Source organism: Fusarium musae, chromosome 3, assembly GCF_019915245.1.
Source record: "Fusarium musae strain F31 chromosome 3, whole genome shotgun sequence".
Classification (NCBI taxonomy): Eukaryota; Fungi; Ascomycota; class Sordariomycetes; order Hypocreales; family Nectriaceae; genus Fusarium; species Fusarium musae.
In genome coordinates, this window is record NC_058389.1 from 3,683,582 (window position 1) to 3,698,130 (window position 14,549).

Sequence of the window (14,549 nt, forward strand, 5' to 3'; positions counted from 1 at the left end):
GCTCATCACCCTCTAATTCACGTAAGGCTAATGTTTTCCATCGTGAGACGGTGGATGGAAAGCCAAGGCCTTCATCTTTCTCAGCACTGACATAGGTCAATGGGATCCATTCGGTCAGGATGTTGCAAGAGCTTGCAATCTGGATATCTTGTAGATATTGTGACAGTTCTGTTTGCAGATCATGTCCTGTATACATGCTTTCCGAGGGGAGTCGAAGGCCTTTTGTTTGGCCTAGAAATCTAAATACAGAAGAAGCAGGGACCTTGGGGTCTATAGGGATGTCGTAGCTTTCCTCTTCGAGAAACGGCTCTAATGCGATCTTCGTGCGAGGCAAAGGTGCTGCAGTTAGTCCAGGCTGATCAACTAGCCCATTCTCTTTTGCCGGTTCCGCAGTTTCTCGTAGCTGTCTGACAAGATCTCGAAATCGATATGGGGCGCCTTGATGATTATGGAAACATTGGTTCTTAATAGCGTAATCGACGACTTCTCGACTTCTGGCAGTTGAGGCTGTAGTTGAACTCATGCTGAGAAGTAAGGCACATCAGGTAGATAACTTAGTAGTAAGGACTTAAGATGTCATAAAGAGAGACTTCAAGTTGGATTTCACATGGTGAATCGACTCTGAGTACCTTATCAGATATTAGGTAAGGTACCTTATGCGAATTGGTGTATTCCCTTGACTCCTTCCTCCAAAGTCTGATGTTCATGTTTATTGTGGACACCTAGGCAAGGGCTGAGTGCAGAGGGTGCGATGGAAGACGAGAAGGGTTGCTTCAGTGGCAGCGCACGCCTCATCACTGACTGATCCTCAGACTATGCCGCAATGATCTAGTAAGAGTTCTTGAGTATGACTTTTATGGTATAAACTATTTCTTCTAGGTAAAGATGTTAAGCTTGTAATTAGAGGGCTGACATAGTGTCTCTGACCCAAGGCAGCAAGAAAGCTTCAGAGCTTGAATTAGTGAGGTTGTCGAAAACCCTCATGCTAGAGACCTTTCAAGCCTATACTTAACTTACCTTACTCAAGTCTTTGTGTCATGGAGTTGGGATCATGTTTCTTTTCTCCCCTCACCTCCAGCTGCTTCTTACATGGGGTGTAAGTGTTTATGCCCCCACTAAACGGCATACTCCGTACATGCATCTCAAATCCATTTTAGGAGCCTAGGAACTTAACGAACCCCACCGGACCGCTGTAATCCGCACTAACTCCGGGGGCTAGTGACGCACCTGGTCCCGGAGACAAGCAGTTAGTTGCATTGGAGAGCTTTTGAACCTCGACAGTTCTCGTCGAGGGGCAAACACCGTTACCTTGCTTCTCCTCTACATCCAACGCTTGCGACCCCTTTAACGAGCAAGACAATATGGCATATGTCGCACCTATCCATCGCGCTACAAGCATACGCCATGCCCTACGGGCGAACGTGCTCTCCCCTGATATAGATGACTTGGTTGTGGCGTAAGAGCTCCAACGCCTTCGATGACGCCTCGAGCAGATGCTGATTGAGGCTTCACAGGAAGGCGAACCGACTCGAAATATGGCGCCTCACAGAGGAGGGCCTCGTGTGCCTACAGACGAAACTCATCCACGGCTCAATAGCGATGCTGCAATGTTTACGACCCAAAGGTTCAGAGACCGATCTATTGTTTATCGGCACCGATAGACTGCATTACTTCAACCTGGTGTGGAACCCGTTAACAAAGCAACTGGAGACCATCGAGCGCGTTATCGAAGACCTGGCAGAGCCATATATGCGACATTCGTCAAGTCAGAATAAATGCATTGTCGATCCGACCGGACGATTCCTAGCCATGCATCTTTGGGAGGGAGTATTGAATGTTTTCAAACTCCCCATACGCAAGGGCTCTACCAACAAGCTGGAACGACTCGACCAGGTTAGACTCACAGAACTTTTCATGAAGGCAAGCACTTTCATCCACAGCCGGACCGGTCACCCGACCATTGCCTTTTTATACAAGACACAGTTGGAGCAGGAAGAAGCCCGATTGGTCATATATAGGTTAACTCACGATGACAAAGGGAACACCGTTTCCAAGTTCGACCCCCATAAAGACAGAGAGCTCGACGTTGTCATTCCTGACCCGTACGCCTCAATGCTCATTCCTGTTCCGTTAGACGAGGAAAAGCGTTACCATGTGCGCAACACCGAAGGAGCAAAGGCACATTTAGGTGGCATCTTAGTCATTGGAGAGACTCTTCTTACATATTTTGATGGCCTGACACACAGAAGTGTATCTTCGGTTCTTCAGGATCCGAGAATATTTGTTTCTTGGGCTGAGTACGATGGTACACATTACTTGTTGGCTGATGACTATGGACGACTGGATCTGTTGACGATTGAGACAAACCTCGAAACCACCGGCGTTGTTGTGACCGGCATGACACTCGAGCCTCTCAAGATCGGTCGCTCACCAGCCATCACATCCAGAGCGTCCAATCTGGTTTATCTTGGGGATAACACCTTATTTGTGGCTTCACACCACGGTGACTCGCAGCTTTATCAGATCGACGTGGAAAGCGCCACTGTCACGCTGGTCCAGTCCTTCTCAAATAATGCGCCCATTCTTGATTTTTCCATCATGGATATGGGCAACCGAGAAGGCGACGCTCAAGCTGGCAATGCCTTTTCGTCTGGTCAGTCAAGAATAGTCGCAGGCTGTGGTGCCTACCGCGATGGGAGCCTTCGAAGTATTCGAAGCGGTGTCGGTCTTGAAGATAGAGGTGTTCTGGACGAGCTGGAGGGGACCAGGGGTCTCTTTACACTTCGTTCATACGGGTCTGACCTGGTAGATACCCTGGTTGTCTCAGCAATCACCGAGACAAGAGTTCTCAGTTTCGACCGTGAAGGCGGGATTGAAGAGATATACTCTTTCCAGGGCATGTCACTCGACACCGAGACCCTTTTGGCTTCAAATCTTCCCAACGGACAGTTGCTCCAGATCACTCCTCACTCAGTCGTCTTACTTGATCCCGAAAGTGGCACGGCAACCAATAAATGGGACGTTCCAAGCGGCAAGTCGATCACAAGAGCGTCAGCAAACAGCAAGTGGGCATTGCTTTCAGTTGATGGAACATCCCTTGTCTCATTAAATCTCTTGCAGAACCTGGCTGTTAACATTCAACAAAGCCAAAACCACTCAGACTCACAAGCTGATCAAATATCATGCATACATGCTGCCCAGGATCCACCAGATCTCGGTGTAGTCGGCTGGTGGTCTTCTGGACAGATATCGTTGATAGATATGGCTTCCTTGAAGCCACTCCATGGAGAGTCCATGAGGCAAACTGAGGATAGTGCGACAGTCCCCAGAGATATTGCACTCGTCCAACTACATCCGCCTGAGATATCGGGGCCTACACTTTTGGTCGCAATGGAAGACGGCAATGTGGTTACGTTCAATGTATCTACCAAGGGCTTCGCTGTCTCTGGTCGGAAAAGCGTGACTTTGGGCAGTAACCCAGCTCGACTACATATACTCCCGCAACAGGATGGGACATCGAACGTTTTTGTGACGACTGAGCATGCCAGTCTCATCTATGGCGCCGAAGGACGGATCATATTCTCTGCCACAACCGCCGACGATGCCACCTTTGTTGCACCATTTGATTCCCATGCCTTCCCAGATTCCGTGATTCTGTCTACAGACCAGCATATTCGAATCTGTCATGTTGATAAGGAGAGACTTACACACGTGAAGGCTCTCCCTGTCAACGAAACTGTCAGACGAGTAGCCTACTCCCCAGGACTGAAAGCCTTTGGTCTAGGCTCCATCAAGAAGGAGTTAGTCGGCAACGAAGAGGTTGTGTCGAGCTCATTCAGGCTTGTTGATGAGATTGTATTCAAGGAGCTCGGTTCGCCTTTCCCATTGAATGCTTCAAGCAGCCTCGAGATTGTCGAATGTGTCATTAGGACTGAGCTCCCCGATGTTGGCGGCAACCATGTGGAGAGATTTGTTGTTGGCACAAGCTTCATCAGTGATGGGGTGGAAGACCCAAACGGTACTGGCGGCCGTATCCTGGTCCTCGGAGTTGACTCAAATCGTCAGGTGTACCAGATTGTCTCCCACAATTTGAAAGGCCCTTGCCGGTGTTTAGGCATGGTTGATGACAACATCATTGCTGGACTGTCCAAGACAGTTGTGGCCTACAGTTTCCTGCAAGAGACAAGCAGTTTCGGTTCACTCCAGAAGCTCGCTGTTTATCGCCCGGCGGCCTTGCCTCTGGATCTTGACGTATCCGGCAACATGATTGGCGTGGTTGATCTGATGCAGTCACTATCTTTGGTTGAGTTCATCCCTGCACAAGATGGCAACAAGGCCAAGTTACAGGAACGGGCACGTCACTTCGAGCCTCTATGGGCCACCTCGGTCTGTCATATTGAAGGAGAGAGGTGGCTGGAGGCTGATTCAAAGGGCAATCTCGTTGTCCTGCAACGAAACGTGGATGCGCCGACAGAGCAAGACCGAATGCGCCTGGAGATTACGAGCGAAATGAATATTGGCGAACAGATCAACCGGATTCGAAAACTCAATGTCCCAATGGCGGAGAACGGAATTATCCATCCACGAGCCTTCCTCGCCTCGGTAAGCACACACTGCAGTAGAACATGAGACATAAGCTAATAGGAAATAGGCCGAGGGCTCGTTGTATCTTTACGGTGATATTGCACCACAGTACCAGGACCTGCTTATGACGTTCCAGTCAAAGATGGAAGAGTACATTCACGTACCAGGAAGCGTCGAATTTAAGCTATGGCGTTCCTTCCGTAATGAAAACCGGGAGAGCGAGGGACCTTTCCGATTTATAGACGGGGAGATGGTTGAGAGATTCTTGGATATGGATGAAGGAAAGCAAGAGCTTGTTTGCGAAGGTCTCGGACCAAGTATCGAGGATATGCGCAACTTGATTGAGGAGTTGAGAAGAATGCATTGAGATGGTTCTCATAGATGAATGAGTTATGTTGCCCTGGCTCTCACTGGGGTTGTCTTTACATGGATGTTATGTTGGTTGATAAATGTTCAGGACGAATGGGTCAAAGATGATTGGTCAGAAGCCATGAAGTCATAGAGATATTGATATGAGTCCATTGAGTCGTGACTGGTATGCATGAGGTACTTGGAGAGACTGAGCCGAGTGTACATCGAACTTGTTCTCTATTCAAGAGTATTTTTGCGTCACAATGACTGATTATCCATCTTCGTAGTCATAATCAAGGTGAAAGCTGGAGAGGCAAGGAGAACCCAGGTGCCCGGGATAGACCGGAAACCCCACCCGAAAGTGACCGGACCAATGGCGAGGCTTCAATTTCCGAGCTCAACTTGATCTGGCAGCCTGAGGCCACATTGTGTAGCCAAAACTTTCGGCAAAGCATCATCAGCCGATTACCACCAAGGAAAAGACCTCAAACCTTCCCTTCGACGACCTCACCCTCGCAACCGCCACACCCCACGATCCCTCACGATGGCGACCCTCGCGACCGCTTCTCGTCTCTGCTTGCGCACGGCTGCAAAGCCCGCCGTCCCTGCTGTGCGCGCCCTCAGCACCACCGCCGTTCGAACCGACAGCGCGTCCGCCTCCGGATACTCCAGCCCTTTCAAATTCCAGGGTGAGAGCAAGGGTGCTCAGATTCCCAACTTTGGGAAATACGTCTCCTCCGGCGACGAGACGAAGAACAAGCTCTACTCGTACTTCATGGTCGGTGCTCTCGGTGCCGTCAGTGCTGCTGGAGCCAAGAGCACAGTTCAGGGTGGGTTGAAATCCGGTTCTAGGTCCGGTGTCTTGCCATTGGGTTGCAATTGGTGTTGTACCTTGTTGGCATGATGTCCGGGATGGTCAATTGATGGTTACTAACGATGGAATGACAGAGTTCCTGGTCAACATGTCTGCTTCCGCCGACGTTCTGGCCATGGCCAAGGTTGAGGTTGATCTGAGCTCTATCCCTGAGGGCAAGAACGTGAGTCGGGATATAGTCTAGCAAAAACGACGCAACATTGCTGAACGGTTCTTCAGGTTATCATCAAGTGGCGAGGCAAGCCCGTTTTCATCCGACACCGAACCCAAGACGAGATCGACCAGGCAAACAAGGTCAACATCTCTGCTCTTCGTGATCCCGAGGAGGACAGCGCCCGTGTCAAGAACCCCGAGTGGCTTATCATGTTGGGTATGTGATTTGGTGAACTGGTACAGCATCCCAACCTATATATTGACGAATCCTCAGGTGTCTGCACCCACTTGGGTTGTGTCCCCATTGGCGAGGCCGGTGACTACGGCGGTTGGTTCTGCCCTTGCCACGGTTCTCACTACGATATCTCCGGCCGAATAAGGAAGGGTCCTGCCCCTCTCAACCTCGAGATTCCCGAGTACGATTTCCCCGAGGATGGCAAGCTGGTCGTCGGTTAAGCAGACCATGTAAGAGTATATCTTTTATAACGGAGAAACGAAGGAAAGGAGAGATGAGAGTGGGAGCGCATTAGACTGGCGGGCGGACCACAACACACAACACTCGACGCATGCCCATACCGAGGCCCCTGGGTGGGCGCAAGTTTGCTGTTTCTTAGACGTGGCCTTTCTGTCCATTTGTATAAAAATAAAACGTCCTAGGAAAAATCTCAGTCAGCAGGCTCAAAGAGAGGGGTTGAGGAGAAGACAAGAGCGGGAGAATGAGTGCAAGATGCATCTCGTGTACGAGGTGTTGTACTAATTGATTTTCATTGCCTTTATTTTGAGGTTATATAATCATGTGAAGTGTCAGAGAAGCCCTCATACCTACTCAAATCCAGGCTGTATATTTTGAAACCAACATCTAGCGACCTCAAGGTCGCGTATCTGACGTTACTTGAAGAGGCTCATCAGCCCTGTCAAATCGAGAATTATAGCTAATGACTGTAACTTTACTTACATAACCTGGCATAGTACAAAGTCGTTGATAAATCAAGAATGGAGTTGTACATGGCAGGACAAACTATAATCACTTTTATCTAGTTAAATATATGCCAGTGCATGTATATGCACCCTGTACCATAACGATGCCTGGTATCACACAATAATGAGTTAAAACATTCAGTCATGAACGGACACCCAAGCTTTTGACTCTATACCTGACAATCCGAACTCATTACATTTCATCTTAATGGCCATGTCCATCATCCTCCCTCTGCTCAGGGTCCAACTTGATCAGGGTATCGATACGCATGATGCTGATGCAGGCCTCAACGGCACTCTTGAGTTGTCGGACCTTACTGAGACTGGGCTCAAGCACACCCATCTTAATCTCGTCAACAACCTTGCCCTTTGCGAGGTCAAGGCCGTAGTTCTTATAACCCTTCTTCTTGGCAATGGTCTTCTCATCCTCGCTACCGTCACCCTCAGCGATGCGCTGTGACAGAGCGTGCCTTGATCGAAGCTGGGCAGTGAGCTCTGCAGCATCCTTGGCAGCGTTAACAGCCAGTGTCTTGGGAATAACAAGAAGAGACTGAGCAAACTCGCCGATGGCGAGTTGTTCTCGGGAGCCGACGGTACCGGCGAACTCCTCGAGGTAGATGTGGAGGGCGGTCTCAACAGCACCACCACCGGGAACGATGCTGCCACTCTCGAGAGTTCGCTTGACAGCGCACAGTGAGTCGTGGACTGATCGCTCCATCTCGTCGAGGGTAAAGTCGTTAGGGCCACGGAGAATGCATGAAGCAGAGGAGTGGGCCTTGGTTCCCTTGACCAGAATGCACTCATCATCGGAAATGCGCTCCTGGACAACCTCCTCGGCATAACCCAGATAGGAGGGTTCGAACTTCTCGTCACCGTTAAGGTCAGAGAGTGTGCTGAGCATGGTGGCACCGGTTGCTCGGGCAATTCGTCGAAGATCCTCCTTCTTACATCTTCGCACACCCATGGCACCCTTCTCAACAAAAGTCTTGAGCACCAGATCATCAATACCCTTTGTTGTGAGAATGACGTTGGCGCCAGCCTTAAGGATCATCTCCACTCGGTCGAGGATCATGCCGGACTCACGGGCTCGGATCTGCTCAAGCTGTTGAGGATCGTCGACGGTGATTTGAACACCAAGCTTCATGCGCTCCTTTTGCAAGTTCATGTCCAAAACAGCAATCTTGGCATCCTGGATCCGTGTAGGCATGGCTTGCGAGGCGACAGTGCAGTTCAGGGCATATCCCTTTACCAGGACAGACTCGAGTGTGCTCTTTCCGTGGGCCTTGAGGATGTTGACAGCCTTGACAGGGTACTTTGTCTCGTTTCGGTTGTTTGTAGACTTGACAGCCTGCATGGCATCTACGACCATGTCGGCGAAGAAATCCGAGTCGGCTCCAATGATCTTGCTGGACATGGAGGTCTTGGCAATGCTAAGGAGGGAATCACGACCGAGGTCGTCAACCTTGATGCTGACATTCTCGTTGAGGTACTTGATAGCCTCTCGCAGGGCAAGTCGGTATCCTGTAATGATAGTGGTAGGGTGTATCCGGTTCTTCATGAGTTCGTTTCCGCGACGTAGCAACTCGGCAGCGATCAGAACGACAGAGGTGGTACCGTCACCGACTTCCTTATCTTGTTGTTGCGCAAGGTCAACGAGAATCTTGCCGGCAGGGTGCTCGACATCGAGGAGGCTGAGAATGGTGGCACCGTCGTTGGTAACAGTAACATCCTAGTATAAAGTGTGAGATATAGTCGAGCGCGGAGCGAGGAGGAGGGCTAGGTTGCATACACCGATATCGTCCACCATCATCTTGTCGAGGCCGCTGGGACCGAAAGAACTCTTGACAACATTTGCGATTGCCTGTGTAGCGAGAACTGAAGGTCCGTTAGCATGTTGTCCGTATTTGAAATCCAATATCAAAGGCTCATGTCTCCCCCCACTTCCCCCTAACATGTAGCAAAAGGCGGGACAAGATAAAGACAGACAGACATACCATTCTGGTCTCTAATATCAGAACCCGAGATCTTCTGGCCACCCAAGAAAAGGGTGCCGTTTCGGGGCTGCTCGAACATGGAAGCCATAGTTGCAGCTATTAGTAACGTTGACGGTGAAAGGCGGCTTCGTCAACGTGGGGATGGAGTCAGGAAATTCTACCAGCAGGCTACCGTACGCAGACAGAACCTGAGCTGTGAAGCTCCAGTGCCCCTCGACTGGACTTTTTTGTCGGAGGCTGGCGTTATTCCGGCGCCGACTGAAAATGGATGGGTGCCATGGAGGCTGCCAGCTGCCAGCTGCCCTGGGCTGCCGCTGTGTGCTGGTTACAGGGCCTCAATCGGATACCCACCCGAAGCCCAGGGCACTTGACAGAAGGTGCACGGACCCCAGAAACCCCAAAACTAACCCCTGCCGCGTTATCGGACTTCCCTGCAGCTGAGCGACCGCTGTTTCAATTGGCTGATAGGGCATTGGGCCTGAATTTTGGGCTAGATTTCTAGCGGTGCCGCCGTGAGAGACTGAGAGTCGAGAGTCAAAGCCCGGGCGGGAAGGAGGGGCAACCGCACACCAACTGCACCTCGACTGCGGGGCACAAAGTCACGTCCGACGTTTACTTCGACTCACACCCCGAAGCCTTTCTTCTCCTTCTCCCCCCTCAACAGATAACGTCGCTCCTCTGCTTCTCGATTCTTTAAAGGCGCGCAAGCCACTGTTCGGTTGCCTTGAATCTACTTATCATCCTCTATTACTTTTCTGTCAATTACCTTTCGACCAACACGCGAATCTCACCAAAATGGAGGGCGCCGCCGAACAGTCCAAGAGCGCCTTGAAGAAGGCCGAGAAGCAGGCTCGTCTTGCTGCTGAGAAGGCTGCCAAGGCTGCCAAGCAGAGCAATCTTCCCGTCGTCGGTGGAAAGAAGGCGGACGACATCATTGGAATTACAGTGTCCAAGGCCGAGAACTTCCCCCAATGGTACCAGGAGGTCGTCCTCAAGGCCGAGATGGTCGAGTACTACACCGAGATTTCGGGTTTCTTCGTTCTCCGACCTCTTGCCATGCACATCTGGAACGAGATCCGAAAATGGTTCCAGGCTCACATCGAGGAGATGGGCGTTGACGAGACCAACTTCCCCATGTTCCTGTCTTCCAAGTCTCTCGAGAAGGAGAAGGATCACGTCGAGGGCTTCGCCCCCGAGCTTGCTTGGGTCACCAAGGCGTAAGGATGCCCATACAAACCATGTTACTTTTACGAACCTCAATTGACAATCCTCCAGTGGTGATAAGGACCTCGAGGTTCCTGTTGCGGTCCGTCCTACCTCCGAAGCCGTCATGTACCCCTACTATTCCAAGTGGATTCGCAGCCACAGAGATCTCCCCTTCCGCCTCAACCAATGGAACTCTGTCGTTCGATGGGAGGCTAAGCAAACAACTCCTTTCCTCCGAACTCGTGAGTTCCTCTGGCAGGAGGGCCACACTGCTCACTTGACTGAGGAGCTTGCTGGTGCCGAGGTGCTCGAGATTCTTGAGCTTTACGCTGGTGTTTACGAGAAGCTTTTGGCTGTCCCCGTCGTTCGAGGCCGAAAGACCGAGAATGAGAAGTTCGCCGGTGGTTATTACACCACCACTGTCGAGGGCTACATTCCTTCCAACGGCCGTGGCATCCAGGGCGCCACCTCTCACGCCCTTGGCCAGAACTTCAGTAAGATGTTCGACATCACTGTTGAGGACCCTGCCAACAAGGGCTCTCACATCCACGTCTGGCAGAACTCTTGGGGTCTCTCAACCCGCGTCATTGGTGTCATGGTCATGATCCACGGTGACGATAAGGGTCTGGTTCTTCCTCCCCGCGTTGCCAAGACTCAGGTTGTCATCGTCCCTGTTGGCATCACCAAGAAGACTACCCCTGAGGAGCGACAGAAGCATGAGGAGCAGGTTGAGGACATCCGAGCCAACCTGAAGAAGGCTGGCGTTCGTGTCACCTCTGATTGGCGAGAGGGTTACACTCCTGCCTGGAAGTTCAACGACTGGGAGCTCAAGGGTGTTCCTCTGCGTATCGAGTTCGGTCCCAAGGATGCTGCCAAGGGCGTTGTCAGCACCGCGCGACGTGACACCGGTGAGAAGGGAGAAATTGCCATCACCGATGTGGCCACCAAGATCCCTGAGCTTCTCGAGACCATCCAAGCCGACATGTACAGCAAGGCTGAGAAGTCTTTCCGAGAGCACCGACTCACTATTACCAAGTGGGAGGATGTTCTCCCCGCTCTCGACGACAAGAACGTTGTGCTCATCCCCTTCTGCGGTGCCCCCAAGTGTGAGGACCGCATCAAGGAGCTCACCACTCGCGAGGACCAGCCTGATGTCCCCGAGAACCAGAAGCTTGCCACTATGGGCATGAAGAGTCTGTGTGTTCCCTTCGAGCAGCCCGAGGGTATTGTCCCTGGGGAGACCAAGTGTCTCAACCCTGAGTGCCAGGTTAACGCCGACAAGTGGACCATGTTCGGACGAAGCTATTAAGGAGTTGAATGAAATTTTATAGTCAGGGAGCGGGAAGGCGTTGACCTGGCATGTTTATGATACACCAGTGCGATTGTTTATGACTTGATGTGATTGTGATTATATCATGAAAATGGGAAGGGGGCTGGTCACGGAATCAAACAGTTAGAAAAGAAGATAGATCGTAGCGAGGATATTTTATCGACATCTCGTTGGTCTAAATACGGCTTTCTATCGAGTTACTGCTTGCTTTTGTGCTGTTCGAGCCGGGATATATCAGTATTTAACACCAAGCAAACCTCTCGTTAGCAATCCAGTCAACTTCCTGATCAGAACCATTGAACCAGTTTAGACTGGCAATGTTGCTGTTTTCTCGGACGATGAATTTGGCACCAAGGGATTGGATGCCTTCTGTGACCCTTCGCACCCGATCGTCGGGGTTCCAAACTTCAACCTTGGAGCATTTCCATTCCTTGGCTTCCTTCTGGACGAAACTTGCAATGGCGTGGATGCCTTTGGCAAGTGTCTCATCTGAGATACTCTCGTCTTCGATGACCAAGCGCAATACGCGAATGACATTCTTTTCGGGTTGATCAAGCATGCCGTAGAAGCTGCAAGTCCAGAGAGCCCAGATCCTTGAGTTGGGGGCGTCAGATGGAGTGTATACGGCACCGTGGACAGTTGGTGTGCGGGAGAAGATGTGTTTGCACATAAAGTTCTCCCGGTGAATATGCCATTTGAGAGTGGTGATATCAGGAATGACTGCAGCGCTGACTTGAGAGGCTTTTGAGATCCTGTCTCGAAGAAGTTGTTCATCTCGAGCTGCCAGGTCTGGAATATCGTCAATGGTGATAGGCTTCAGGGATGAATCGGCAGTTGGCTCAGTCTCAGTAACGGGAAACTCGAGATATGTGCTCTTGAAAGGCTCCCATCCCACGGTCTGGTAGAACTTGGGTCCGACATCGGACCAAAGGACCGAGAAATCAGCAGCGCCTTCATTCTTTTGCTGTCTGCTTTTCAGCTCATCAGCAATTAGGGACAGCATCTTTCTGGCATATCCCTTTCCTCGATATTCAGGAAAAGTGAAGACACTGGCCACACCGTGAGCAGTTCCATCTCTTGCTTTTCCATCCTTGGTTCGGACAAAGGCTCTTTTGTTGTAGGTCTCACAAGATGAGAGGAGGGGTCTTTCACCGGGCTTTTTATCTCCGTCGGTGAGGATCCAGCTAGTTACGCCGCCATCTCGAGCTAGAGGGGCCTCGAGATTATCGTATTCTCTGGCGACATAGTCATCCATGGACAAAGCGGCTCCCCAATGGGGTTGAGTACCCTTCCATAGGAGCTCTCGTTCAGAGGAGGTGGGGTTTATAAGTATAAGAGAAGGGGATGTGACAGGGGGGAGAGCTTCAGTTGACGCCATTGTAAATTGTTGCTGTGTTTGTGTATAAGATATTCCTGTGTTGACCGGGTTTTTGTTCTGTATTCATAAACTGGAATAAGTTAATGTCTCATCCACAGGCGTCTTATACTTCTTGAACGAGAGAGGATATTCAGATCTACCTACGCCCTTCTGGAGGCGGCCCCGCATCGGCTGTGGAGCTGGACATTTATTTACCCTGAACACGCCGGATGAGTCTTACATTCCACGTTGCCAAGTATTCGTGACTCGAATGATATCATTCGATTTCGTAAAATCATGTATTTTGACTTGTTGTGAGAAGTTGTATTAGTCCTTCTTGATCTGTTTAGGTCTATAAGTGACTTCTTTTGGCTTCCATAAAGGTAGTATGCTTAAATGCTTGTGGGGGGTTAATATCCAGCATTTGAGTAAATACGTGGTGAGGAATTGGATAGCCAAAGTACGAGTGTCTTTCCCTAATCAAATTGAGACTTTGATATCATGACAACTTGTAAACCATGAGGAGATTGGCAGAGACAAGATGTTAACTGTTAGCGTAGTGGGCAACATTGTACACTACCTTGCTCGAGTTAAGTTAATTACGAGATCATCAGTAGTACTCTAAAAAGGCTTGAACATAAGGGAAACCAATATCATAAAATGTGATAATTATATGATACCAATGGTAACTTTCCTCAATGAAGGGAGCTCTACCTTAGTGGTGGGGTTGACATGGCACGCCGAGCAGCTCCCTGGTGGTGAGGGGCATTCTATGAAAACCTCTAATTTATATCCTACAACTCAAGATACCGAACCTTCATTGGACCACACAAAATGGCGTTACCACTTCCTTCAGGGCTCACTCCCTCCGAAGTTGCATTTCTATGTGAAATGGAACTCGTCACTGTCGTTCCTCGCCAACGCCTTGAAAGCATTGATCTTCTATCGGTGAGCGCGTCCCTGTCGCGTTTATACAAGCTCGACGCTGACCTGATCCGTTACACAGGGAACGACACCGACTCTCCGGCCGCCGCACAGAAGTAACTTACCTTTATGGCTTGCGATACTGTTAAAGAAGCAACGGCGCGCGAATATCGTTCCTCCTCCTTGGCTTCATCCCGATTCGTTACGCGATATTGTACACCACGAAACGAAGGTCGATCCTAAAGGATGGGCGCCGCCACCACCTCCTCCGGTGCGGGCAGATAGCCGAGGAAATGCGAGACGGCTAGATCCCTTTGTCGACGACGAGGTAGTACTATCACCGCCGTTTCTTCCGTCCTGTACATCAGATGCGCCTTCAGGTGCCCTGCCATATCACTGGTTCGAAGTCGCAGAAATGCTTCTCGCCCACGCCTCAGACGACGTCGCCTCCTCTTCAGAAGTACGCTCGCTACTTCGAGATCTACAAGAAGTCAGAGCAGCAAAGATGCGATCCAGTACCGCCCAACTCGAAGGTGGAGTCGATGGTGTCATGAGCCTACGAGGAGTTGGGGCTATGGAGCTTGCAGAGAGCAGAGGATTTGTCGTCGGTGTAGTGGAAGGTGTGAGGAAACTCGGCGCAAGCACAGAAGCAACACGGAGAGAGGAGGAGGAACAAGGTGGTGGCGATGAGTCGGATGAGGCGAGCGACGAAGAGATGGGACTATGACCCTCCATCTAGGCTATGAGCGAAGAATTACGATTTCACGAAAAGGGGTGAAGCATACATGGCGCAATTAA

General features: G+C 50.6%; 6 protein-coding genes across 6 annotated transcripts; 4 read left to right on the top strand and 2 right to left on the bottom strand.

Annotated features, from left to right (window-relative positions):
- Window positions 1-1,599: 1,599 nt before the first annotated feature.
- On the top strand, window positions 1,600-4,951 carry J7337_004563 (uncharacterized protein; the record flags this gene model as incomplete). The annotated part of the gene is made up of 2 exons (XM_044822255.1): window positions 1,600-4,602; window positions 4,652-4,951. The coding sequence occupies 2 exons, from the start codon at window positions 1,600-1,602 to the stop codon at window positions 4,949-4,951; spliced, it is 3,303 nt and encodes a 1,100-aa protein (XP_044683588.1).
- Window positions 4,952-5,479: 528 nt separating this feature from the next.
- On the top strand, window positions 5,480-6,418 carry FES1_2 (hsp70 nucleotide exchange factor fes1; the record flags this gene model as incomplete). Its single annotated transcript, XM_044822256.1, has 4 exons — window positions 5,480-5,765; window positions 5,884-5,972; window positions 6,029-6,179; window positions 6,237-6,418. The coding sequence occupies 4 exons, from the start codon at window positions 5,480-5,482 to the stop codon at window positions 6,416-6,418; spliced, it is 708 nt and encodes a 235-aa protein (XP_044683589.1).
- Window positions 6,419-7,145: 727 nt separating this feature from the next.
- Window positions 7,146-9,022, bottom strand: CCT1 (T-complex protein 1 subunit alpha; the record flags this gene model as incomplete). The annotated part of the gene is made up of 3 exons (XM_044822257.1): window positions 7,146-8,669; window positions 8,730-8,815; window positions 8,935-9,022. 3 exons carry the CDS (start codon window positions 9,020-9,022, stop codon window positions 7,146-7,148), a joined length of 1,698 nt encoding a protein of 565 aa, XP_044683590.1.
- Window positions 9,023-9,729: 707 nt separating this feature from the next.
- On the top strand, window positions 9,730-11,449 carry J7337_004566 (uncharacterized protein; the record flags this gene model as incomplete). Its single annotated transcript, XM_044822258.1, has 2 exons — window positions 9,730-10,151; window positions 10,210-11,449. The coding sequence occupies 2 exons, from the start codon at window positions 9,730-9,732 to the stop codon at window positions 11,447-11,449; spliced, it is 1,662 nt and encodes a 553-aa protein (XP_044683591.1).
- A 262-nt stretch (window positions 11,450-11,711) lies between these two features.
- Window positions 11,712-12,848, bottom strand: J7337_004567 (uncharacterized protein; the record flags this gene model as incomplete). Its single annotated transcript, XM_044822259.1, has 1 exon — window positions 11,712-12,848. One exon carries the CDS (start codon window positions 12,846-12,848, stop codon window positions 11,712-11,714), a length of 1,137 nt encoding a protein of 378 aa, XP_044683592.1.
- An 813-nt stretch (window positions 12,849-13,661) lies between these two features.
- Window positions 13,662-14,478, top strand: PSF2 (DNA replication protein psf2; the record flags this gene model as incomplete). Its single annotated transcript, XM_044822260.1, has 2 exons — window positions 13,662-13,775; window positions 13,834-14,478. The coding sequence occupies 2 exons, from the start codon at window positions 13,662-13,664 to the stop codon at window positions 14,476-14,478; spliced, it is 759 nt and encodes a 252-aa protein (XP_044683593.1).
- Between the last annotated feature and the right edge of the window lie 71 nt (window positions 14,479-14,549).